Consider the following 27,746-nt stretch of genomic DNA (forward strand, 5'->3'; position numbering starts at 1 on the left):
TCGCTCCTGGCAGGTTCAGGGGACCATATGGGATACCGGGATTCGAACCACCGAGCTTCTGCATAAAAGGAAAACGGCTTACTTCCATGCTATCTCTCCGGCCCCTGTTTCCAGATTTAAAATAAGAATACAAAGAAAAAGGAAAAGAAGAAAGAAAAATTTAAAACAAGAATGAAAAAAAGTATAGTAGCAAGCATATTTGCAAAAATTATTCTATTTCCTATGAAGTCATTAATACAGTGACAGAAGGATTAGTAAACTCTTGTTAGTTGTTCATTCTGGATGACAGTATCAAACAAATGAAGTCCAGAAATCCAAAGCACGATTACTGATACTGCCGCTTTAAGGGACATGTTTTCAGCTGCCAGGCCTTTTGGAAGAAGGAAGATATGGGGGAGGGTGCCCACACTTGTCTTAAAAAAGCCCTGTTGGGGGCTGGAGAGATAGCACAGCAGTGTTTGCCTTGCAAGCAGCTGATCCAGGACCTAAGGTGGTTGGTTCGAATCCCGGCGTCCCATATGGTCCCCCGTGCCTGCCAGGAGCTATTTCTGAGCAGATAGCAAAGAGTAACCCCTGAGCACCACCGGATGTGGCCCAAAAAAACAAAAAAACATACAAACAAAAAAAAGCCCTGGTGATAGCAGCCCAAATACTGGCATACATGAAGTTTGGTCAGATTGCTGTCCCCGAAGAGAATTTTAGAGGGGTGCTCAGGCAGGGCCATAGGCAAAACAGTGATTCTGGGTTATGGATGCAGCAGGCATGGCTTCAGCAGGACAGGGGCTTGGTCCACCCTCTCCTCCCGGGATTGCCTGCTTTCTGCTGTGTGATCCGTGTACTCATGGTTGTTCATGGTTTGATTTATGTCTTGTTCGAATAAAGAGTGAGAATATGGAGCTGGTTCAATGCTAAAATGGCTACTGCATTTGTTGATGTGGTTATTGTAGAATTACATATTATAGAGTCCTTGATGGTGGTGGATGGAGGGTGAGGCCTTTCTCCTCCAGCCCAGAGCCTGCGACTTTTTTGGCCTGGCCTGCGGGTCTGCTGGTTCAGGGTATATCGGTGGGGAAATGATCCACAGGCAGTCATGAAGTTTCAAGAGACAAGGTTTTATTACAAGCCATAGCCACCATGTGTGGCCTCTAAGCTAACCTTTTAAGCAGGCTCCATCAGCAGTCCTGCACCTCAACCCGTTTCTTATCCCTCCATGCTGCCAACTCCTCCTGCCTCATCTTTTTTTTTTTGGTTTTTGGGCCACACCCAGTGATGCTCAGGGGGTTACTCCTGGCTATGCACTCAGAAGTCGCTCCTGGCTTGGGGGACCATATGGGACACCGGGGGATCGAACCGCGGTCCATCCAAGGCTAGCGCAGGCAAGGCTGGCACCTTACCTCTAGCGCCACCGCCCGGCCCCCTCCTGCCTCATCTTGCTGAATCCTTTTACACCCCTGAGGCAGCACTGCTGTTAGCTTTCAAAGACCCCTCCCAGAAATGGGCTGGTCTTACCATCAGGTAAGATTACACAGGAAGATGGGGAATGGTGGGGTGACAGTTATAGCTCAGGCTTCTGGGATGAAAGAAGGTTTGGGGAGAGGGTGCCCACAGTCAGTCCAAGAAGCCCTGGTGATATCATCCCAAATATTGGTATACCTGAAGTTTGGTCTGATTGTTTCTAGCTTTCAGCTGCATGGCTGGTGTACCCATGATTTTTCACAGGTTGGTTTATATCTCTTTCCATAAAAGAGTGAGTCTATGGAGCTGGCCCAGTAAGATCATGGCCAAGAGAATTCTGTAGCTTCAGAAGATGTATATAGGATTCTGGGGTCCCTTTACAGTGCTCAAAGTGTCTTGGAAGAGCCAAGTAACTGGAACTAGGAACTAGCCCACTTATTTTCATGTAAGACAAATCACTGTCACCTCCACTTGCTCTGGCATAGTTGGAGAATTGGGCTGCCAGGTCTGGCAACTTCAAGGTGGCTATCCCCCAACATAAGTTAGTGGGGGCCTCTGATGGACACAGGAATTGGAAGGCTGGCCTATGATGGCATCTTTTGAGTTTGGTGCTGTCTCAGAGCATCTCTATTAGTGCTTTCTCTCCTGCCTTCTCCACAGCTTTGAATGTACAGGAAAGTGGGAAGAGACCCAGAATTGGTATTACTGATAAGGGTTTGCTTCATTAACTAAATGTTACACTTAATTTTTTTCTGTTAATTTCCCCTTTCTGTTCTGGGATCCAGCCCAGGACACCTGCCTCACATTTAGACTGCGAGATCTTCTCAATATTCTTTGGTCTATAGCTTCCTGCCCACCCCCTTCAGTCATTGCTTGTTTTGGTTTTGGTTTTGGTTTTTGGGTCACACCCAGCAGCATTCAGGGGTTACTCCTGTTTCTGTGCTCAGAAATCACTCCTGGCAGGCTCAGGGGACCATATGGGATGCCAGGATTCGAATCCAGGTTCATCCTGAGTTAGCCGTATGCAAGGCAAATTGCCTTACTATTAATCCGGCCCCATGAACTGTCAATTTTTTTTTTGTTGTTGTTCTTTTGGGCCACACCAGGTGTGGGTTACTCTTCTCTATGTGCTCAGAAATTGCTCCTGGCTTGGGGGACCTTATGGGATGTCGGGGGATCGAACCATGGTCTTTCCAATGTTAGAGCATGCAAGGCACACACTCTACCACTTGTGCCACCACTCCATTCCCAGGAACTGTCAATTTTAAGGAATCTTGGCCAGTTGTTCTTTAGAATGCCTTTGAATCTAATTTGATGTTTTTTTTCTTGGTTAGACTGCAAATTAGGAGTTTTGGAAAAAAAAAAAACTACAGAAATGGTACTCAAAAGATAGTATAGAGGGTAGGGCACTTTGCCTTGCATGTAGCTGACCCCATTTAATCCTCAGCAGCCCATATGGTCCCTCAAGCCTCATAAGGAGTAATTCCCAAGTGCAGAGCCAGGGTTACTCCAGAAAAATGAAGAAATCCAGAGATGAGGTATCGTTCTCTCTCTCTCTTTTTTTTTTTTTTTTTGGTTTTTGGGCCACACCCAGCGGTGCTCAGGGGTTACTCCTGGCTGTCTGCTCAGAAATAGCTCCTGGCAGACAGTGGGGGGGCGCATATGGGACATCGGGATTCGATGGTCCTAGATCAGCTGCTTGCAAGGCAAACGCCCACTGTGCTATCTCTCCGGCCCGGTATCTTTCTCTTTGCTTCATATCAAAGCATATATATCCTTCATATCAAAGGATATGTTGATGTGGTATCTGTCAGATAACTCCACTGTGAAATTGTGGTTTCTCTTTCTATACATTCCTTAGAATCAAGTCACTAAACCAAACCCACTCAAAAGAGGAAGGGCACAGGGTGGAATTGAACCACAATTCCTGGGAGAGAGAATCTACTTAATTAAATGGAATTTCTATTAGGGAGATTTAGAATGTGGGAGGTGGGTGAGGGTGCGTGTGTTGCAGGCAGGCAGACAGGCATTGAACGTAGGACTGCGCTCTAGCAAAGCATGTGCTCTGCCACTGAGTTGCAGACAAACCAGCTCAATCTGGAAGATTGTTTTATTTTGTTTTGGGAAGTTTCATTTGAGCCATATTCACCTGTACTCAATGGCCATCCCTGATTCTATGTTCAGGAATGATCCCTGGAGTACTTAGGGGACCACATGCAGTGCTGAGAATCAAACTGGGGTTGGCTGAGTGCAAGACAATGCCTAAGTTCTCCAGTCCCATGTAGATTTGGGGTGAAGTTTCTAAGATGAACTGCATCTAAAACCAACCACTCCCTTCACCTGGCTTCTCGCAAATCTCTGGAAAAGACTGCCCTTCTGTTCCTCGGGCTTCCCTTTCTCTATATTCAGATCTTTTCAGGTAGATTATGGATAGGTGGGAGAGTGAATGCAATCACTGGAATTAAAATATTCTGGACAGGTAAATTCAGAAAAATGTTGGATATAATCTGTGTCTTACCTAGAATTTTAGGCTAAATTCAGCCCTGAGCTATTGGTAGCAAAGAAAGATAGGAGACATCTGTTTTAGGATCCAGAGTGGTCATAAGATAAAGAGAAGCCATTTGCTCAGAAAGGCAGAATTTTTTCTTGGTGATAAATGTCTGAGAAAATGCCTTGTACAGCCTGTGGGAGGTGGATATTGTGTGATACAGAGCAGGCATAAGGAAATTAGGGAGCTAAATCCTGTGGTAACAGAGTCATGCCCCTCAATTTACATAATGCTGTGGCATTTTCATGCTCCATTGAATAGCATGAAAGGCAATGTAGCTCACAGGACCTAAATAAAATATATATTGTCTAGTCCTTTTCCCAAAGCCATTGTTTAGGAGGTAGCTCTTTAACCAAATCCCTACTGCAAAGAGAACTTTGGAAATAATGTAAGTTGCTGGAGCCCCCTCAGTTTAGACAGGTAGGGCGGTTCTCAGGATGTGGTAGATGAGGAGTGAACCAATGCAGGGGTCTGAAAGGCAATAGCAAAGCGTTGTCCTATGCAAGTAAACAGGTTTAGATCCCCTTTGTCCATTTCTAACTGAACCTTACAGTATCATTGTACCTGTTGCTAAGTCGTGTGGTGAGGGGCAGATGGTGATTGGTAACTGCAAGCTGTATCTTACTGCCTTTCTCTGTATTGATAATGATCACAGTGTCTGGATGCCCCCCTTTTCCTTTTTTCTTTTTGCAAATCATAGACTCTATTACAGGAGAGAACAAAATGGTTCTTTCCAAAATAGGATTAGCTTTGTCTCCCAGGGGACATTTCTTATTATCTGGAAGACATTTTCATTTGTCATCACTGGGATATGTCAAAAAAAAAATGGAAGTATTACATTTTGGAGGTTTCTGCTCAACATTGTACAGTATATAAGATAGTCTCCCTTCACCCCCACCAGCAAAAGACTTATCTGTACCCTACTGTCAAAAGTGCAGAGGTTGAATTTCCCTGTTTTAGAAGTTTTGTGGGTAGTGGGTTTTTTGTTTTGTTTTTGGGCCACACCCAATAATTCTTAGGAGTTACTCCTGGCTCTACATTCAGAAATTGCTCCCTGGGCTGAAAAGATAGCACATCTGTAGGGCATTTGCCTTGCAACCCAGGACAGACGGTGGTTTGATTCCCGGCAATCCCATACGGTCTCCCAAGCCTGCCAGGAACAATTTCTGAGCTCAGAACCAGGAGTAACCCCTGAACGCTGCCGCCGGATGTGACCCCCCCCAAAAAAAAAAAAAAACAAATTGTTCCTGATAGGCTCGGGGAACCATATGGGATGCCAGGGATCTGTCCTGGTTGGCCACATACAAGGAAAATGTCCTACCGCTATGCTATCTCTCTGGCCCCAGAAGTTTTTTTGTTTTGTTTTTGTTTTTTAATTAACAAAAAAATCTGATATTCTCGGACTCCATTTTGGAAGTACTCAAGAATACCTTAGAAGGAAAAAAAAAAAGGAACACCATAGGAGGTGGGGCTGAGAGACTGGGAGTTGTATATTATTCCAGAAGATGCTCCAGCAGAATTTATTGTCTCCTCTTCATGTCCTTGCTGTGGAGGATACAGCTTGCTCTTCAGGACACTTAAAGAAAGTATATGGCACCATTATATGAGGCAGCATCTGGCAGCTTCCAGGAAGGACCTTTAGGGTCTTTAGGGGAAAAGATGGTTTCTCTCTGGGGCCTAATGTGGAGTGACTGAGAAGGGGAACAACCTTTGAAATGACCTTCAAAGTTGGATGGGCTTCTTGTGTGTAGTGGGAAAAGGACTCCCTGGGTGAGGAGTTTTTTATTTGTACGTGGGCAAAATAAAATCCACCTTTGGCAGGCAGAGCTCATGGGAGCACAAGTTGGTGCCATTTGTACAGGACTCCTTCCTTCATGGTCGTACAGAACCCTTAGGTAGATTCTTTGGGTAGCTCATGGGAAGACATGAAGAATGTCCAAGTAAATGAGCAGTGGAATTGGAGCTGTTCTGTAGGATGATGGAAGTGGGAGTGATTCCCAGTTTGGGGTAGAGGCTGCAGTCAGGGAGATAGATGGTCAGGAGACTGTTAGACCCCTCATTGAGTTGAGGTTGGGGGTTGTGCATGTACCTGAGTGAGGGCAGCAGAAGGCACTTCTTGGAGGTGCACATGAGTTGCCAGAGGAGAAACCACAGGGGAAGTGAGAGGGGAGCTCATGGATCATAGGTACCTGGGCTATCAGAAGGCTATTTACTTCTGACAGAAATGGAGGATAGGGGCAGGAAAGGGAAAGCCCTGGTAAATGGAGGTGCCTACCATGAAAGACCCACTGTCTTTCCCTCTCATTAGGAATGAGCCTTCCTCCTACCTTCTTTATTCTTTCTTAGTCAAGTTCAAGTTATTTTCTTATTTTATACATTGTATTTATGTGGCACTGGGGATTAATCCACGTAAGGCAAGTGCTCTACCACTGAGCCAATTTCTATATAGTTTCTCTTTACTATAAATATTGGGGTTTGAGTCAGGTCCATAAAGTATTTCTTTGGTCTTAGAAATTATGGTAAATACTGACCTCTGGACTCTCTTTATTGAGGATGCAGGAGTTTTCACTAATCTGATGGAAGGTGGCACAGATACCAAGAATGGGTATCAGTTATAGACTCGGGCACCAGTGGGACAGAAGTGAGAAAAACAAAGGAATTTTGCATATTAACAGCCCTGAAGAGATGTTTGTTGTTGTTATTGTTTATGCATTTGTTTTGATTGTAAATTTTTAAATCTATTTCAGGTATCTGTGGACCAGACAGCTGCACCACTGCTGGACAGCTCCAGTTTGGGCATAAGTGCAGGCCAGTCTGTGGACAGAGTCAACAGCCAGACTGTTGGGAATTCCCAGAACACGGGAGAACAGGGCTTCACCTCCACAAACCCCAGTGAGAGCAGGTGAGACTCCTAACAGTGCAAATTAAGCTCCTGGGTGGGGTGTGGGGGCATTCTAAGTGTGGAAGTCAGAAGTCCAGAGTCCTAGGTTTATGTTCTGCCTGGATTGAGTTCTATTCAAGGACTCCTTCTCCCCAGGCCAACCAGAGAGCAGCAGAGGATGGGCTTCTGCCTTGCCTACTACAGGCTAAAGAACCCCATATGACACAGAAATATCAAGAGAAAAAAAAAATGCCAGGAGAGGGCTTCAGGAAACTGCCAGAACAAATCTGTCCTGAGCACCATATGACAAAGTACCATCAGTATCTTCCACTCCAAGGAATGGTGAAAAGGATTGCTGCTGCTGATCGAATATGACGATTTTTTATGGCTTCCCGAATCTTCAGGGAGGCAAAGAGAGGCTGCTTGGGTCTCATTTGCTTGAAGAAGCGCTCTAGCTTTCAATTGCTCTTGGCAGATTGAAGAAACTTCCTTTCTCATTTTCGTCCCTCCTGTGTTTGCTGTGTATTCTTGCCTCAATCTGATCTTGTTGGCTCACTGAATGATATAAGAGACTTGACTTTTGTGCCACCTGAGAGCAAAACTGGGACAGTCCACCCTCCTCACAAGTCACTCTCTTCCCTCAACAACCTATGTTTTGTGCTGCTTATACCTGCCTCTGGCAACCCTGCAGCTGATTACTCTGGCCTGGTGAGTGGATTTGAGAGAGGCTGAGGCAGGCTGAGTTTTTCTACTTTCTGTCTCCTCCTGTCTGAATCCCCAGGCTTTTCACTTCTGCCTGAGGGGGAGATAAGAATGGCTCTTGTGCACAGGAAGGGTATCTGTGTTCCATTCTCTGCTTCCTCCTTGCTTTCGACTCTTGTAAGAAAAAGCGAATTGGGATGTTAGAGCTAGAGGTGAGATCTAAAATTATATAAATCAAAGCCAATGACTGAAAATGACAGACTTGATTCCCTGCTGTGATAAAGAACTTATTGGGATTGGTACTGCCTCTCAGGAATTTGAGCTGTGTCTTAGAAACATCACAGAAGCTGATTTCTCTGACACTGAAGACATCACACAAATGGAATGGCCTCTTGTTCACACACTTACCGCAGGGCTTCATGCAGAAGTTTATTTCTAGGGTCACTGGCCTTTAAAAAGAAAGGTCTTTTAAAAAAAAAAACAAACTGAGGGGCTGGAGAGTGAAGAGAGAGCACAGCAGTAGGCTGATGCAGGACGGACCTGGGTTTGATTCCCAGCATTCCATATGGTCCCCCAAGCTTGCCAGGAGCCAATCCTGAGTGCAGAGCTAGGAGGAACCCCTGAGCACCTCTGGGTATGGCCCCAAAACAAAAAAACTAACAGAAAAATCCCTGAGATCCTGAAATATTTTAGTGGTTGTGGAATCCTGGATCAAGGAAACAAAAGAACCTACAGAATTTACAGATAAGTTCATGAACTGGCCCGATGTGTGGGGCCATGTTTGGCCATGCCCGTTGACCTAGGCTCAGTTTGTGAGTATTAAGTTGTTTTAAGGAATCATACTACCTTCAAGAAATTCAGGGGCCAGGCGGTGGCGCTGGAGGTAAGGTGCCTGCCTTGCCTGTGCTAGCCTAGGACGGACCGCGGTTCGATCCCCCGGTGTCCCATATGGTCCCCCAAGAAGCCAGGAGCAACTTCTGAGCGCATAGCCAGGAGTAACCCCTGAGCGTCACAGGGTGTGGCCCCCCCCCCAAAAAAAAAAAAGAAATTCAAGCAGGACTTTCTAGAATGATTTGAAGTCTGGAGTCAGAAAAACCTGGGTTCAAATAAGATGTTGGTGTTCTGCAGTCTTTAATGTCAACACCCTCCACTTAGCCTGTGTTGATACCATTGTTTTGTTTTGTTTTTAATTTTTATGTAAACCATTGTGATTTACAAAGTTATTCATAGTTGGGCTTCAGACATACAATGTTTCAGGACCAATCCCACCACCAAGGTCAACCTACCTTCTATCAATGTTCCCAGAGTCCATCCCATGCAACCACATCCTAACCCCCAGCCTGCCAACATAACAGGCCCCTTTTTATTTTGGTTTTTAAAGATTGAGTCTCATGTTTTCACTGTTGTTGACACTGGGAACCATCTGCTAGGGATGGAACTTGGGCTGGCTGTACTATTGTTCCAGCCTCTCATATTTGTGCTCTGTTTTTTTTGTTTGTTTGTTTTTTTGTTTTTGTTTTTTTTTTTGCTTTTTGGGCCACACCCAGTGACGCTCAGGAGTTACTCCTGGCTATGCGCTCAGAAGTCGCTCCTGGCTTGGGGGACCATATGGGACGTCGGGGGAATCAAACCGCGGTCCGTCCTAGGCTAGCGCAGGCAAGACAGGCACCTTATCTCTAGCGCCACTGCCCGGCCCCTGTTTTTTTTGTTTGTTTTGTTTTGGTTTGGTTTGGTTTTTGGTTTTTAGGCCACACCTAGTGATGCTCAGGGATTGCTCCTGGCTTGGGGGACCATATGGGATGCCAGAGAATTGAACCGCGGTCTGTCCTAGGTTAGCTTTTGCAAGGCAAGGCCTTACCTCTAGAGCCACAGCTCCAGCCCCAGACTTGTGCTCTTATACTTTGTTTTACTCAAAACAAAGATTATTCCTGGTTTCTTTGTATCTGTTGTTTACATCTTGGTTTTACCCAAAACAAAGGTATTCCCCATCTTCTTCCTTTACACCAAGCCCTTTGACTTGTAAAAGTCCACCTGGATACATACTTTTATCTCTCCCTGGACCCTCCTACCAGTTGAATTTGAACTGGTCAATAAAGATAGTTGGTTTTGGTGGGCCCAGAGAGACCATGAGGTGAAGCCACCCAACTTCATGATTCTTTCCTGACTGGTTTGGTTTATTAATTTGCATGTGATCCTATTTCAGACCAGCTCACCTGGGGTTAGAAATGCAGCTTGTGGATTTATTTTTATACTTGATGGTGATTGCAACCTGTTGCTTTGCTGACTTGAGGCTCTGTTTTAGCTTTCAGCAGCTGGCTGCAAGCTCACTGACATCTTCCTCTACCCTGGCCGAGATCCTGGAAGCCATGAAACACCCCTCGTAAGTGGCTCCTCTTGCTCACGCACTGACGTGTGTGCACACTCAACGTGCATGCTGTGGGGTTTTGGCTGTTGTGGGGCTTCCTGCAGGCTGTGCTCAAGCACTTTGGGTAGGTGGGTCCATACTGACTATGGCTCACCTGTTGTGAGATCTCAGGCTACTTCCTTAACCTCTCTGAAACTTTTGTTTGGTTTATAAAATGGGGAAAAACCGACTGGGGTTTTGGGCTAAATGAAATAACTATGCAAATTACTTCATAAAAAACTTAACTAGTATAGAGCATCTTCGAAGATCAGATCCTTTAGTCTACTACCCCTTCCTCCCCCCAACAACCTCTTTTGTTTCATTATCAGGAGTCTCCTGGGTCTACAGATAGTGTTGAGAAGTTGTGTCAGGGCCTTCAGATGTCAGACTTCAGCGCTGTAGTTGGAGCCCTTTATCATCTTTTTCTGCTCTTTATCACCCTTCATAGGACAGGCATCCAGCTGCTCTCTGAACAGAAGGGCCTCTCGCCATGCTGCTTCATCAGTGCAGAGGTGGTGCACTGGCTGGTGAACAACGTGGATGGGGTGCAGACGCAGGCCATGGCCATCGACATCATGCAGGTGAGATAGCAGGGCAGGGCCAGCAGAAGGGTCTACTCAGCTGCCCAAGATGCAAAGCCTCCCACTGAAGTTTGTGCGCTTTTTAGTCACAATGTCTGCAGGTTAGGGGAAGGACCTGATTTGAATCCATGTGAGAAGTGTCTGGAGCTCTTGATGAAAGAGGTCTTGCTTTGAAAGACAGCCTGCTTTGACTTAAAAGTCTGGCAGCTTTTATTATTTGAATTGAAATGTTATGAAAGGAATTTCATGCTTTTTGTTTTTGTTTTTGGGCCACATGCAGCGGTGCTCAGGGGTTACTCTTGGCTCTGCACTCTGGAATTGCTCCTGGCAGTGCTCAGGGGCTATCTGGGACGTTGGGGATCAAACCCAGATCAGCTGCATGTCAGGCAAGCTTCCTACCTGCTGCTATATTATTGTTCTGGCTCAGGAACTTTATGCTTTTGAACCTCTAGACTTGTGAGAGTATTCCCAGGGAATGCCCTTCACTGACCTCTGGCCCATTGTTCCCCTCTCAGTGCTTCAGTCAGGACTGAGTTGAATAAAGACTGCCTCAGTGTAAAACTATGTACACTCTGTATATACTTGTCAGACTCATCAGAGAATGTGTCTTGGTGTCATTTGCCTTCTGCCTTTTCTGGACTATTTGAGGACAGGGCCACCTTATTTTGTTGTTTTGTTTTGGGGTCATACCTACTGGTGCTCAGGGCTTAGTCTTGGCTCTGCATTCAGGTATAGCTCCTAGCAATGCTTAGGGGACTATATGGGATGCTGAGGATCAAACTCAGGCTGGCCACTTGCAAAATAAACGGCTTACCCACTGTACTATCTCTCCAACCCCTGAGACTACTCTATCATCCATTTCCATGTCATTGGTGCCTGGTATGTTGTTTGGCACCTGGTACACCATAATAAGTGTCTGAATTCTTAGTTGCACAGTTGAGAACTGGAATAAAACGTGAGAGGAGAGAATTGGCAAGATTTAATTGGATGAGGCGTTCACACTATTCTGGCTCTCGGTGGAGATGGGTAGTTTCCTGACCAGCTGGTTTGTCGGTGCTAAAATATAGGCTCCGTAATTAAATTGGTCAGTATATAACCCTCAGTTCTCTCTTTGAATAGACCAGTATAGGCTGTTTTGCATAACTTTTGCCTGATTACTATAATTACATTCTTCCCTGCCCCCAATCACAGTTCTTGTTCACATAATGGAACGCAATCAGCAGTTTAAATTATCTCAGATACAAATATTAATACAGACAGATATAAAAGCATGCTTTTGAGTCAATAAACACTTTACAAAATAATAATAAAATTGCTCCCTTTATTTAAAGTAAGATCTCTTAAATATACATTATATTCTTTTTAGATTTTTGTTTGTTTATTTTTGGGCCACACCTAGAGATGTTCAGGGGTTCCTCCTGGCTATGCAATCAGAAATCGCTCCTGGCTTGGGGGACCATCTGGGATGCCAGGGATTAAACCCAGGTTTGTCCTGGGTCAGCCACGGCCTCTTTAGATTTTTTTTTTCTTTTTTTTGTTTTTGGATCACACCCAGCAGCACTCAGGGGCCTCTCCTGACTCTATGCTCAGAAATCGCTCCTGATAGGCTCGGGGGACCACATGGGATGCCAGGACTCGAACCACCGTCCATCTGCTTGCAAGGCAAATGCCCTACCTCCATGTTATCTCTCCACCCCCCCTTTAGATATTTTTAATAAAAAACCTAGAAAGGGGACTGGGAAGATAGTACAATGGGTGGGACACTAGCATAGTAAGATTAAACCTGGATTCAATCCCCAGCACTGCATATCATTTCCTAAACTTGCCAGGCCTGATTCCTGAGCACAAAGCCAGGAGTAAGCCCAGGTATCAAATAAGTAAATACCAGAAATATTGTAATTTATTCTGTTATATATTAAAATGTTATTTTGGGGGTTCTCAGTACTAAAGAGATATTCCCAGAAGGACTTGGGTGACTTGTCTTGCCCAAGATTCAATTTGGGGCTTTTACATATAAAAAATGTACTTCAGAGCCCCTTTAATGGGCTGAATTGCATACCTGGTGGTGCTCAGAAACTTTTGGTTCCCAGTGAAGCTGGAACCATGTAGGGCCTGGATTAAACCCAAGACTCTTTGCATGTAGAACGTTGATTCTGAGTAATCTTCCTAGTTCTACTTTAAAAAAGATTTTTTAAGCAACTATATGTTGAGGTTGGAACATAGCAGGCATGGTGTTTGCCTAGCATGAAGCCAACCCAGTTTTGATCCCCAGCATCCCATATGGTCCTTTGAACACTGCCAGGAATGACCCCTGAGCACCACCTGTGTGGCCCAAAAAGTACCAAAAAGAGAGAGAAAGAAACAGAGAGAGAGGGGCCAGCGTGGTGGCACTAGAGGTAAGGTGCCTGCCTTGCCTGCATTAGCCTAGGACAGACCGTGGTTCGATCCCCCTGTGTCCCATATGGTCCCCCAAGCCAGGAGCGATTTCTGAGCGCCTAGCCAGGAATAAACCCTGAGTGTTACCGGGTGTGGCCCAAAAACCAAAAAAAAACAAAACAAAAAAAACAAAAAACAGAGAGAGAGACAGAGAGAAACTATTTGTCAACTTAAAATTATTTGAAAAACCTGGGGCCAGCGAGGTGGCGCTAGAAGTAAGGTGTCTGCCTTGCAAGTGCTAGCCAAGGAAAGATCGCAATCGAGGTTCTATCCTGGCTCAGAAATTCCTCCCATGGAGGCAGAGAGATAGCACAGCAGTGGAGTATTTGCTTTGCAAGCAGCCGACCTAAGACAGATGGTGGTTCGAATCCTGGCATCCCATTTGGTCCCCCAAGCCCGCCAGGAGTGATTTCTGAGCACAGAGCCAGAAGTAACCCCTGAGTGCCACTGGGTGTGGCCCAAAAACCCCCAAAAATAAAAGAAATCGCTCCTGGCATCTCTCCTGGATCGGCTGCATGCAAGGCAGATGCCCTACCACTGTGCTATCTCTCCAGCCTCCTGAGATTTTGTTTTTTTTAACCCCCACCTGGCCGCCCTGAGATTTTTTTTTTTTTTTTAATATAAAAGATACAAAGTTTGGAGGCTGGAAGAGATAGCACAGTGCTGTTTGCCTTGCAAGCAGCCGATCCAGGACCTAAAGTGGTTGGTTCCGGCATCCCATATGGTCCCCGTGCCTGCCAAGAGCTATTTCTGAGCAGATAGCCAGGAGTAAACCCTAAGCACTGCCAGGTGTGGCCCAAAAACAAAAAAACAAACCAAAAAAAAAGATACAAAATCATTGTTACAAAATGTTAAATTGGGGCCCGAGCAGTAGCACAGAGGTAGGGCATTTGCCTTACACACAGCTGACCTGGGATGGATCCCTTTCGATTCCTGGCATTCCATTTGGTTCCCGAGCCTGACAGGAGCAATTTCTGAGTGCAGAGCTAGGAATAAACCCCTGAGCGTCACTGAGTGTGCCCCCTCCCCCAAAAAAATATTGACTTATTTTATTTCTGGAGGAGGCACACCTGGTGGTACTCAGGAGTTACTCCTAGCTCTGTGCACAGGAATCACTCCTGGTTGGCTTTGGGGACCATATGGGATGCCCAGGATTGAACCTGGGTCAGCCTCCTACAAGGCAAGCACCCAACCTACTGTTCTATCACTCTGGCCCTTATATTTTTTTGACTGTGGAATGGTCTTTATAGACTTTATACTTTTCTTTTTGTTTGAGATGTCCGATGACATTGTAATTTACTTTTGTTTTTTTAAATGTAATTTTTTTCCAGGCACAGTATTTAGCATTTTTCTGATAATGGGTGAGGGGATAGTTTCAGGCATTCCCTTAATTTTAGACATAACTGAGGGATATACCTGTAAACTGTCTCTGGAGAGATTTCAGTGTCTCATTGTCTCTCCTTCTAGAAAATGCTGGAAGAGCAGCTCATCACGCATGCATCTGGGGAAGTCTGGCGGACATTTATCTACGGCTTCTATTTCTACAAGATAGTAATGGACAAAGAACCCGACCGAGGTCAGAGATGAAGCTGATGCCTCCCACGGGGGCAGGTGTTTTTCCAGTGACTTGGAGCTTTCTCAGATCCTGTGCAATACTGTATGCTGAGTTGACAAGACTGTCAGCTCCCTTGGGTGTCTGTATTTAAGCATTTCCAAAACTCATTGAGGTTTCTCAAAGCTGCAGACAGTTTGGGGGGAATCAGGTATGGAAGGAAGATAACCCTAAAAGAGGCCAAGGAAGCATATTTAAGGAAATCTTTATGGGTCATCTTGAAATATCTATTTCTATTGTAGTTTTAAAACTATACCAGTGGTGCTTAGGGCTTACTCCTGGCTTTGCACTCGGGATCACTTCTGGCAGGTCTTGGGGCTATATAGATTGCCAGGGATTGAACTTGAGTCAGTCACAAGTATCCTACTCTCTGTACTATCTAGCCCTTGAAAGCATTCCATTTTTTGTTTGTTTGTTTTTGGGTCACACCCAGAAGCGCTCAGGGGTTACTCCTGGCTCTATGCTCAGAAGTCGCTCCTGGCAGGCTTAGGGGACCATATAGGATGCCGGGATTTGAACGACCATCTGTCCCGGATCGGCTGCATGCAAGGCAAATGCTCTACCACTGTGCTATCTCTCTGACCCCTATTTATTTTGTTTGTTTGTTTGCATTTTTGGATCTCACCTGTTGGTACTCAAAACTACTCTTGATTCAGTGGTTGGGAGTTGCTCCTGGTAGTGCTAAGGGAATCAGGTGCTGTGATCAACCCAGAGCTCCTGCATGCCAAGCAGACATTCTAGCCCTTTGAGCCATCTCCCAAACTCTTAGGGATAATCTATTTTGGATGATTTCACTATGTTGACATAACATAAAATTTAACCATTTTAAGTGAACAATTTGGTGGCCTTTATCTAGTACACTATCAATAGCTTTGTTCTACCATCACTTCTGTCAGATTTCTGACTGGTGTCATCACCCTGAATGGAAACTGCTCTCACTAGCAGTCATTCCCAACCTTTCCCTGATTGCTTTCCATCTCTAGAGATTGGACATTTAATTTGAGTGGAAGCCTCCCTGTGGCCTTTTTTGGGTCTGGCTTCTTGCATTCAGTGCTGTGGCTGCACAGGCAGAGCCTGCAGTAGTTTTGAATTAGAGAGGAAGCAGGCATAGATGCTGATGGCACCCTTTCTTTCCTCTGCTTTCCCAGGGGCCCTACAGCAACCCACCTGGCACACGACAGCTGTGGACGATTTCGCCAGCTTCCAGCGCAAGTGGTTTGAAGTGGCCTTTGTGGCTGAAGAGCTCCTGCACTCAGAGATCCCCGCTTTCCTGCTGCCATGGCTGCCTAGCAGACCCGCCTCGTATGCAAGCAGGCACAGCTCCTTCAGCCGGAGCTTTGGTGGCCGGAGCCAGGCAGCTGCACTCTTAGGTACACTTTCCTGGTGGGGCTTGGGGAAGTCTGGGAGACTTCGGGGAGCTGGATCAGAGGGAGGAGAATGGCAGCCACAGAAATGATATTCCTGCCATCAGAGCTGTCTCTCTGGCAACTCCTTGGTTGGTCTTGTGGGCTGACTGAGTGGACTGGGCTTGTGTCTTTGCAACCAACAAACAGTATTCAGTTTTCAAATCAGGGTGCAGTGTTTAATATGTCAGGATCAGAGTGTTCTCTGGGTCTTATTGCTGGTTAAGAGAGCTTTGGTCGGGCCCGGAGAGATAGCACAGCGGCGTTTGCCTTGCAAGCAGTCGATCCAGGATCTACGGTGGTTGGTTCGAATCCCGGTGTCCCATATGGTCCCCCGTGCCTGCCAAGAGCTATTTCTGAGCAGACAGACAGGAGTAACCCCTGAGTGCCGCCGGGTGTGGCCCAAAAAAAGAGAGAGAGCTTTGGTCCAGAGACCTTCCTGCTCAGAAGAAAGGACCTCAAGGATAGTCTTTGCCAGATACCCCAAGCATGACCCTCACCTCTGCCCTTCCTCCCCAAATAACCCCTCCATCTCAGGATATGTAAACTCAGACATTCTTTAAATTTTATCAGCCCTGAGCTAGGGCTCAGCTCCAGCTTATTGCATTAAAGGATATCTGATGGGAAATGGAAGATAGGATTGAGAGGCTGAGCTATGAGCCACTTCAGAAAATGCAGGTCTCAGGGGCCAGAGATAACACAGTGAATTTAAGGCAGTTCTCTAGAAGATGCAACTGATGAAACATCAGTGACATTCCACCTACCTTCTGAGTCTGCCTGGAAATACCAGCTAACTGGGCATCTTACCTCGCTGGCAGAATGGAAATGTGAAAAGTTCTCACCATTTCCAGATCCTCAGAAGAACTTGGAGAAGATGACTCCTACCTGCCTTTCACCCTTGTTGGGGACTGACCCCAGGTGAACAGGCTGGAAGTAGGGATATCAGAAGGATTAAGAGAAGAGACAAAAATAAAAGAAAATGTGGGCTCAGGGGCTCACAATCTCAGAGACTGAGAGCCTTGACTGTCTTCCATATACAGTATTTAGTTATCTGTTTACTTACTTACTGGTTTTTGGGCAATGCTCAGGGGTTACTCTTGGCTCTACACTTGGGAATTACTCTTCTCTATGCTCGGGGCACCATATGGAGTGCTGGGGATCAAATACTGGTCAGCCTTTGACAAAGCAAACTCCCTACCCACTGTACTATCACTCTGGCACCATTTTATCCATATACATACTGTATTTATTGCTTAGAATCAGTAATCTGAAGGAGAACAACATACTATAGTCAAATGCCTAACTATCTTGATCTCTCCGGGCTAGACTGAGGGTCTTACTATATCTGGATGAACATCATTGTTGTAATGCTCTTCATCTAGCGGAGTTTCTTCCAGGACTGGGAGCAAAGATAGAGCAGTTATAGGACCTCTGCTGGGGCAGCATTCCCCTTCCAGGCGCCAGCATTGTGGGTTTAAAGGTCCCATAAACTACCCATCCTGTTCATCTTCTTTATATGCCTAGTCCCTAACATGCTCTGACCCACATACTCGGTATTGGGAGTGAGAAGTGAGGTAGGAGCAATTCTTATCTTTTACATCTTTGATATCTGGGGCCAGACAGATAGGACAGTGCCTAAGGCAGTTGCTCAGTATGCTGCAGACACAGGTTCAGTGTCCTTGAGCACTGCCTGGAGTGATCCATGAGCACTGCTGAATGTGGCTTAAATACCAAACAAACAAAATACCTTTTATTTCTGTATTTTTCTGTATTTATTTGGGAATAAAATGTATCACACCCTGTGGCGACCTCTCAGCACTGTGCTCAGTTGTCTCTGGAAGAGGGAGGATCTCTAGTACTGGGGATGGGATGAGAATTGGTCACAAGCAAGACAAGTGCCTAGATCTCTGTACTATCACTCCTTCTCCCGGTGACTCTTATCTCCTGAGGTCTAGATCAAGATACCTCATACTTCCTCTATAAACCTAAGCCATTCAGACTGGAGTGATAACACAGCATTTAAGATGTTTGCCTTGCACAGGGCTGACCTGGATGTATCCCTGGCATTCCATCTGGTCTCCCAAGCCTGCCAGGAGTCATTCCTGGGCACAGAGCCAGGAATAACCTCTGAGCGCCGCCAGATGTGGCCCCAGAACAGAAAATAAACAAACAAAAAAACTAAGCCATTCTGGGGCTAGAGAGATAGCATGGAGGTAAGGCATTTGTCTTTCATGCCGAAGGTTGGTGGTTCGAATCCCAGCATCCCATATGGTCCCCTGAGTGCTGCCTGGTGTGACCCAAAAATCGAAGGAAAAAAAAAAAAGAAAAACTGAGCTGTTCTAAGCACCCACTACCCCCAGGATTTAATATCAAAGTCTTGCCCACCTGAAAGAACACATAGTAGGCTTGTTCATTTTATGCCGTCAAGTGATCTGACTATTTTTTAGAAGCAACAAGGTAAACATTAAGGCAGTGTCGTGATCCATGAGAGAAGCCAGCGCAAGGTAGGAAAATCACAACCCCAAGACGCAAAGCAAGAACTTAGGAGTGCAAGGCCAGAGTGTCCTACCATATGTGACTGTACATAGTCAACCAGGGTTTGATTTCTGACACTTACATGGTCCCCCAAGCCCTGCCAAGAGTAATCTCTGAGCACAGAGCCAAGAGTAAGCCGAGTGGGGCCAGAGAGATAGTATAGCGGTAAGGCATTTGCCTTAGACGCAGAAGGATGGTGGTTCGAATCCCAGCATCCCATATGGTCCCCTGAGCCTGCTGAGAGCGATTTCTGAGTGTGGAGTCAGGAGTAACCCCTGAGCGCTGCCAGGTGTGATCCAAAAACAACAACAACAACAAAAGAATAAGCCCTGAGCATAGCTAGGTATAAACACCCCCCACCAAAAAAGAAAGAAAAATAACTTGGAGGTTTAGTGCTGACCGGTCATTCACTACCTTGGATATGGGAAGCTTCTCAACCACTCCTGGCTTTACCCCTATCAAGCATTCTTTGGCCCTGCCTTAGAGCCTGCTTTTTTCTTAAACAAAAAAAGCTAAGGACTTTCGCTTTTCTTTTTTTTTTCTTTTTTTTTTTGGGGGGGGGCACACCCGTTTGATGCTCAGGGGTTACTCCTGGCTAAGCGCTCAGAAATTGCCCCCGGCTTGGGGGGACCATATGGGATGCCAGGGGATCAAACCTTGGTCCTTCCTTGGCTAGCGCTTGCAAGGCAGACACCTTACCTCTAGCGCCACCTCGCCAGCCCCAGACTTTCACTTTTTTTTTTTTTTTTTTTTTTTTTTTTTTGGTTTTTGGGCCACACCCGGTAACGCTCAGGGGTTACTCCTGGCTATGTGCTCAGAAGTTGCTCCTGGCTTGGGGGACCATATGGGACACCGGGGGATCGGTCCAAGGCTAGCGCAGGCAAGGCAGGCACCTTACCTTTAGCGCCACCGCCCGGCCCCCAGACTTTCACTTTTCTAAGTTGCTAGACGATAAGTCTGGAAGCTAGGTGCACACTGGAGTGAAACTAGAGAGTCAGCAGCCCACTCTCTTGAGACTAAGATAAGTTCCTTTATGATAATGAATCAGGTTGAAGAGCAAAGGCATTTCCTGGCATGTATCTGACCCCTGTTTAATTCTTAGCACGTCATGATCCAGCATAGAACTAGGACTAGCCCCCAAGTACTTCTGGGCATGACTAAAATCCACAAATAGATAAATATCGATTTTTTTTTTTTTTTTTTGGTTTTTGGGTCACACCCCGCAGCGCTCAGGGGTTACTCCTGGCTCTATGCACAGAAATTGCCCCTGGCAGGCACGGGGACCATATGGGATGCCGGGATTCGAACCACCGCCCTTCTGCATGCAAGGCAAACACCCTACCTCCATGCTATCTCTCTAGCCCTTCTAGAGATTTCTTTTTTTTTTTTTTTTTTTTTTTTTGGTTTTTAGTTTTTGCGCCACACCCGGTGATGCTCAGGGGTTACTCCTGGCTATGCGCTCAGAAATTGCTCCTGGGTTGGGGGACCATATGGGACACCGGGGGATCGAACCACGGTCCATCCAAAGCTAACGCAGGCAAGGCAGACACCTTACCTTTAGCGCCACCGCCCGGCCCCTTCTAGAGATTTCTAAAGCAGGCTTTGTCCCAGCAGCAAATGATTTTAATTCATCATCTCAGATGCAAAGATTCATATTTTTATTTCTTTTATTTTTTGGTTTTGGGGCCACACCTGGCAGCGTTCAAGGGTTATTCCTGGCTCTCTTCTCAGAAATCTCTCATGGCTGGCATGGGGGGACCATATGGGATGCCGAGATTCAAACCACCATTGGTCCTAGGTCAGACGCTTGCAAGGCAAACGCCCTACCGCTGTGCTATCTCTCCAGCCCCAGATTCATATTTTTAGAGTTCACAAAATCAAGGCTTCAAGTAATGAAGTCATTTGCTCAGCACTGTGTACCAAGGACTGCAGCTGGAGTCTCTGCCACTGGCTCCAAAAGGCAAAAGACAAAGCCTGGCAAGATGTGAGATGATTTGCACCTGCCCTAGCTCTAGAGGTGGCCACTAGCCTGACAGACACAAAGGTCCCAGTTCCTTGTTATGACCATGAAGTTCTCTGTTTCATGTGGTTCTCTGCTCCTTCACTCTGATCTTTCCTGAATGCTCCCTTCAGTCCTGACATTGGCAGTTTATGTCCCACCAGGACATAGAATTGACTGATCCCATCCTTTTCATCTCCACCATCAAACTCCTATGTTCCCTCATCCCACAGCACACAGCTGTCAAATCTCTTCCCTCTGGTTCCTACACCCCACCTTAGTCCCCTGTACCCCAAGAAAAATGAACCAAGCAGATATCAACTCCAGATCCCCAGCCTGCCATCTGCCCTTCTGCTAGCCACATCCACTCTCTTCAGCCTTCACTGTGGATGAGCCACTGAGCACTCTGCTCTTTTAAGGCCTCCGTGTACTTGTGCAGAAGACATTCCATGCCTTTGGAGGCACCTGGGGTGCCCCATTCTCTGAATGTTCCCTCTTTGCTAAAGCAGCTCTGTCTATAGTCTGCAGAAAAACACCTCCTCTTGCAGGCTAACGCAAGGTGAAATGAAGTCGAAAAGCTCAGGTGAGGTTTCTGGTTTTTGTTCATTCCCTAGTCTGGAATAGCTGTTCTCAGGATTATAGGGAACCTTCACATTGTAGTCTAGTGGTTCGTCCTCAGTCTTGGTTTTCTCTCTCTCTCCTCTCTCTCTTCTCTCTTTCTCTCCCCCCTCTTTTTCTCCTTTTCTTCCCCCTCTTTTTCCTCCCCACTCTTTCTTTCCCTCCCTCCTCTTTCCTCTCTTCTCTCTCTCTTTCTCTCGTTTCTTTAGTGTCACATCCTCCTGGGGCTTGCTGAGGGTTGTACATAATGTCATGGAGTCAGGGGTCATGTTGTGGTGCCAGGATCAAGCTTGCAGCCTCAACCATGCAAGGCAGCTATTATCATGGGGAGCTCAACCCAGCACCAGGTCTTGTTTCTTGTACCCTGTTAGGGCTGTTGGTCCCATAATGTCTGATCTTCCTGTCAGCAGTTCTCTTGGGGGAGGCCTCCCCATCATAGGTGAGAATTACCAGGCCTGTACATGGCAGTACTGAGAAGGCCATATCATGCTGGGGATTGAATTGACACTTCAGCTGCTAGGCATGTGCTTCAGACTTCTTTTTTTTTTTTTTTTTTTTTTTTTTTTTTGGTTTTTGGGCCACACCCAGTGTTGCTCAGGGGTTACTCCTGGCTGTCTGCTCAGAAATAGCTCCTGGCAGGCACGGGGGACCATATGGGACACCAGGATTCAAACCAACCACCTTAGGTCCTGGATTGGCTGCTTCCAAGGCAAACAACGCTGTGCTGTCTCTCCGGGCCCGTGCTTCAGACTTCTAAGCAAGCTCCCCATTCCTAAATGATTCTTAGATTTAGCTCTCAAGACCTTTGCCTGTATCCCTCAGCTCCCCAATTACTCAACATCACCAAGTCTCTAGTTATGTTTCCAGAAGCATCTCTTCCAGTTTATCAGCCCCCACCCTCTTCCAAAGCTGCTTATCCTTCGATTTCTGACTCCACCCGGACTTTGCCTTCCACTCTGAGACTTGCCCATTCATCCACTCCTGACTGTAGGTTCTGGAAGTTAAAGTGTTCGGCCAGTGTTCCCTGCCCCCACTTTTGCCTTCCTGAGTCATCCCTTCTACTCTAGTAGTCAAGGAGGCAGAGAGAGAGCTCAGTCAGCTTGATGTTCCCCATTGCCCTTCCCTTTGGCCAGTTCGTCAGCAAATTGTCTTCCTAATATCGAATGTCAACTTAAATCCAGTATTGATCGCATCAATGATTCCTGGCCCAGTCATTGTCTTCTCCTGCTTGCATTATTGAACTCACTGCTCTGGGGCTCTTCTCACTTGCTTGTCCTTGCTCCCCTCACACCCCCACTCCCTCCAATCCATTCGCCTCAGGAATCAGACCTTGTAAGATAAATTAAGTTCTTTTTTTGTTTTTTTCTTAGTTTTCGGGCCACATCCAGAGGTGCTCAACTTACTCCTGGCTTTGTGCTTAAGGATCACTCCTTAAGGGACCATATGAGGGACTATATGGGGGGCTGGGGATCTAACATAGGTCAGCCATGTGCAAAACAAGGGCCCTGGGTTTGCTTCTTTCTGTGAGTAGGTCTCTCCCATGGCTCCAAGTACCCCTGAAATCAGTCAGTCTGAGCAGCCCTAGTTTTCACGGTGGATCTGGTACACTCTGCCTCCTGCTCTCTGAGTCCCCACCCTGGCTTTCATGTTCCTCAGGAACATACCAGCACCTTCTACTCTGGGCCCTTTCTTCCTGCCTCTGCTCTAAGATCATGGAATGAAGGAGGCTTCCCCTGCACTGCTAACCCCTTCCCCTGCTCTCTAGTCTCTTGGAATTTAGCAGAATGATGAATTTTGCTTTACTCGCTGCCACTGCTATCTCTTCCACAAATGGACAGAATTCAGCAGAACTGGGGAAAGCTGAATTTGGCCTTTCAGTCTTTGAGTCAGCAAACTTTGTGATACGAAGCAGAGAATTGTCACAGAGATCTGAACACAGCTCCAGCTTACTAGATGCACTCTGGCTTGGGTTGCTTCACCACTTCTGGAAAATGCCTGTAAAGCCACTTCTGCCACTGTGCCCCACTTTGCTTCATCAGTGCTTTTTTCTGAGGGGGGGGTCACATCTGTCGGTGCTCAGTTATTACTCCTGGGAACCGGGAGTGATAGCACAGTAAGCAAGGCATTTGCCTTGCATGCGGATGACGCGGGATTGGACCTGGGTTCAATCTCCGGCATCCCATATGGTCCCCTGAGCACCACCGGATGTGCCCCAAAAGAAAAAATTAATAATTAGTATTATTCCTGTTTTAGTGCTCAGGATCATTTCTGGCAAGGCTAAGGAGGAAAACCATGTGTTACGGGGGATCAAACTTGGGTTATGTGAAGGAAAGTACCTTAACCCCTTAACCACTGTACTTTTCCTCTTGTTTTGTTTTTCTTTTGTTGTTTGTTTGTTTGCTTTGGGGCCATACTCGGAAGTGCTCAGGGACTATTCCTGGCTCTGCACTCATAAATTACTCCGGGCAGTGCTTGGGGGACCAAATAGGATGCTGGGACGCAAACTCGGGTCAGCCACGTGCAAGGCAAATGTCCTACCACTGTACTGTTGCTCCAGCCCCTCCTTCTTTCTTTTTCTATCTTGTTTTGGGCCTACCCCCAGAAATGCTCAGGACTTACTTCTGGCTCTGCCCTCAGGAGTCACTCCTTTTTTTAAAATGTCTTTATTTTGGTTTTGGGGCCATACCCAACAATGCTCAGAGGTTACTCCTGGCTCTTTGCTCAGAAATTGCTGGCTCGGGGCCGGAGAGATAGCATGGAGGTAAGGCATTTGCCTTTCATGCAGAAGGTCATCAGTTCAAATCCCTGCGTCCCATATGGTCCCCTGTGCTTGCCAGGAGCAATTTCTGAGCATGGAGCCAGGAGTAACCCCTGAGCACAGCCGGGTGAGACCCAAAAACCAAAAAAAAAAAAAAAAAAAAGAAATTGCTGGCTCAGGGGACCATGTGGGATTCCGGGAATTGAACCTGGGTTTCTCCCAGGTTGGCCACGTGCAAGGCAAACACCCTACCACTGTGCTATTGCTCACTCCTGGTGGTGCTCAGGGTACCATATCAGTCAGGTGCTAGGGATCGAACCCAGGGCAGTAAATGTACCAGGCCAGATTATACATCACTCTGGCCCCTCTCTGTCTAGTTTCCATGTGAACATCTGCATTTCCTTTATTTCTTCAGCAGGCTGAGGAACTTTCCCATGACCCCTGAAGACCCTTCGTCTTCAGCTCAAGACGAGATCCCTGTCATTTCACTTTAACCCATGGTTCTTAATTCTTGCATAAATTGTGCTCCAAGCGGAACAACATATGGAAAAATGTCATATGGCCCTTAAAGAGGGGGAGTTGTGGAGAAGCAAGGGGATCCTGTCGATGGCTGGTGTTTTTAGTCAGGCTTACTTGATCTGTGTGTGAGCACTAAGGGTCATTGACTCTGATGCTAGGCAGAAGCCTGTGTGTGCACATGCTTGCTTTGATGGCCTTCTCAGTGGTTTCCATGGGAGCTGTAGTGGAATTTCATCCCATCTGCTTCCTTTCCCATCACTCCTCCCATAGGAAGTGGTTTCTTTTTCCTTTAAACCCAGCCTGTTATCACTAAATTTCAGCAGCTAAATTTCTCTCCAGAAACAGCCCTTAGACCTTTGTCTAAGATACTATGTCCCAGCATTCTTTTCAGGTTAGGAATTAGATTTTTACTGTGTCATTTACTTTAGCAAGAAAGATCTGTTTTCGAAAATGGACTCTCGGGGCCGGTGAGGTGGCTCTAGAAGTAAGGTGTCTGCCTTGCAAGCGCTAGCCAAGGTTCGATCCCCCGGCATCCCAAGCCAGGGGCAATTTCTGAGCGCTTAGCCAGGAGTAACCCCTGAGCATCAAATGGGTGTGACCGAAAAACAAAACAAAACAAAGAAAACGAAAATGGACTCTCTTCATTGCAATTTTTTTCCTCTGGAAAAAATTATTGGCAGGATTTATAGAGGAAAGAATGTAATTATCATTTATGACCAGCCCTTTTCATTTATTTGTGTTGACACGTCACTTTTTTTTTTTCTTTTTTTTTTTTTTGGTTTTTGGGCCACACCCCGTTTGACTCAGGGGTTACTCCTGGCTATGTGCTCAGAAATCACCCCTGGATTGGGGGGACCATATGGGACGCCGGGGGATCGAACCGAGGTCCATCCTACGCTAGCGCTTGCAAGACAGACACCTTACCTCTAGCGCCACCTTCCCGGCCCCGACACGTCACTTTTTTTGTTCGTTTGTTTTTGGGTCACACCCGGCAGCACTCGGCTTACTCCTGGCTCTGTGCTCAGAAATCGCCCCTGGCAGGCTCTGGGGTCCATATGGGATGCCGGGATTTGAACCACTGACCCCATGCATGAAAGGCAAACGCCTTACTTCCATGCTATCTCTCCGGCCCCATGGCTGCAGAGTTTAGCAGAAATGCCAAAGTGTGGCCTATGGTCTTGTCAGGGTTGGCCCAGGGTAGCACCCATCTCCCTCCCCAATATCCTATATTGCTGGTCTGTGATGTTTCAGCAACACCTGAGGCTCTGGCAGGGACAGCACCACTTCCTCTAAGTTCATCCACACGCATCTCTCTTAACAGTCTTAGGATGAGAAGGGACTGTGGAGCACCTTATTCCAAACCCTGACATGTGGACATTTTCCATTTTTCTCCTGCTAAATGGGTAGCCAGATGCCCCTTTAAAATCCCCATAACATATCTCTCTCTCTCTCTCCCTCCCTCTCCCTCCCTCTCGCTCTCCCCCTCCCTCCCTTCATCCCTCCAACCCTCCTTGTCTCTCTCTCTCTCTCCCCCCCTCCCTCTCTCCCCCTCCCTCTCCCTCTCTCCCTCTCTCTATCACGGGACAGCTGGGTTGCATTGAGGCCCTTTAGGGCCTCCCTGAGACTCCTTTTTTTTGGGGGGGGGTCACACCCGGCTGTGTTCAGGGAGTTACTCCTGGCTCTATGCTCGGAAATCACTCCCGGCAGGTATGGAATGGGATGCCGGAATTTGAACCACTGTCCTTCTGCATGCAAGGCAAATGCTTTACCTCCATGCCATCTCTCCAGCCCCCTGAGATTCCATTCTTTTACTACCTTGGGTCACCGATTTCTCTTGTGGGGTCATTCCTTGCTTCTGTCACTATTACCAGATGGATATTTAACCTGCTGCTCCTTTGGGTTTTTATATATATTTTAGATTTACCACCTCTAAGGTAAATAAGGTTCCCAGGTAAAAAAGTGGCTCTCATAGAACTCAAGTAGTGATTTCAGAGAACTCTCCAAAAGCTACAACTCAGTTGAGCTTGCCTCTCACTCAACTTTGTATGCCATCTGGACTAGAGCAATAGTACAATGGTGAGGTTGTTTATTTTGCATGTGGCCAATCCGGGTTCAATCCCTGGTATCCCATATGGACACCTGATCCTTCCAAGATTTACCTCTAAGCACAGAGCCAGGATTACCCCTGAGCACTGAAGGTGTAGCCCAAAAACAAGACAAAAAAGTATTGTTTACCTGCTGTTCTATCAGTATTGTTCACATTACCCTGAACAGTGATATCTGTAGCCTAGAGCCTAGAACCTAGAACTTAGCTGTGCAGTGGCATCTTTCGTAGGGGTTCCCAGACCAGCCTGTTCTGAACCTGACAGAAGAGAAGAGATCAAAGAGCTCGCTGCTGGTGTCCACCAGGTGTCCTTCCTCTCAGGACCAGAAGCTTTTGAAACCTTGTAAGGACAATACTGTCTCTGAGGCCAGAGAGCAAAGCTTTCTTCTTGATTTGTGCTGTGAAGTAAAGGATTATGCTGACAGTATCATGAATCAGGATAATCAAGACATAGAGGCCTGTTTTGTTTCAATGGTAGTGGTGATCGTGGTTGAGGTGTTAATATTTGGGGTGGGTCTCACTTGATTGTGGTGTACACATACTTGGTTCAAGTTGCACTTACAATGGTACCATTGTTGACAACTGCAGTGTTACTGATTGCACATGATCCTATGAGACTGTGCTAGGGATTGAGCTCAATGCCTCACACTTGCCAGACTGACACTGTGCCTCATTGCAGGCTTCCAAAGTTAGGTTGATGAGGCCTACAGCATCAGAGCTGCTGAGTTCTTTATCATGTTTGACAGGGAGCCAAATAGTATCCTTTGGAATCAGGATTGAACATGGATGAGGAATATATAACAGGAGCAAGAGGAAAGGAAGAGTTGCAAGTGAGAGTGGCTAAAGGAGAAGGCAGGAGAAGCCCATGACACCTTTTCATCTGCATTCATTTGCTTCTCAGCCCGTCCTTTGTGCAGCAGTGATGGAGGGTGGTGGGCAGACACCTCTAGTTTTCAAGGGGATAAGCCAAGGAAGTAAAGAAGCATTCTCAAGAATCTATGGCTTGATGAAAGAACCTATCTCATGCTGGCGCTGAGATCTTTTGACTGAATCAGGAACATCCCCACCTTTCATGTTCTGTTTTTGTTTTTGTTTTTAACTTGTAGTGCCAGGAATTACGCTCAGAATTTTGTGCATGCCTCATGAGTCACAATTCCACGCATGGTTTGTTTTTTGGGTTGTTTTTTTATT

General features: G+C 46.5%; 1 protein-coding gene across 1 annotated transcript in view; it reads left to right on the forward strand.

Annotated features, from left to right (window-relative positions):
• The window catches only part of DEPDC5 (DEP domain containing 5, GATOR1 subcomplex subunit), a 181,826-nt gene that overhangs the window by 136,878 nt on the left and 17,202 nt on the right, over window positions 1-27,746 (forward strand). Inside the window, exons 34-38 of the mRNA XM_049788917.1 lie at window positions 6,751-6,905; window positions 9,889-9,966; window positions 10,439-10,571; window positions 14,475-14,583; window positions 15,768-15,989. Coding sequence (XP_049644874.1) covers window positions 6,751-6,905; window positions 9,889-9,966; window positions 10,439-10,571; window positions 14,475-14,583; window positions 15,768-15,989 — 697 coding nt within the window. The remainder of the gene's footprint in view (window positions 1-6,750; window positions 6,906-9,888; window positions 9,967-10,438; window positions 10,572-14,474; window positions 14,584-15,767; window positions 15,990-27,746) is intronic.

Source organism: Suncus etruscus, chromosome 15, assembly GCF_024139225.1.
Source record: "Suncus etruscus isolate mSunEtr1 chromosome 15, mSunEtr1.pri.cur, whole genome shotgun sequence".
Classification (NCBI taxonomy): domain Eukaryota; kingdom Metazoa; phylum Chordata; class Mammalia; order Eulipotyphla; family Soricidae; genus Suncus; species Suncus etruscus.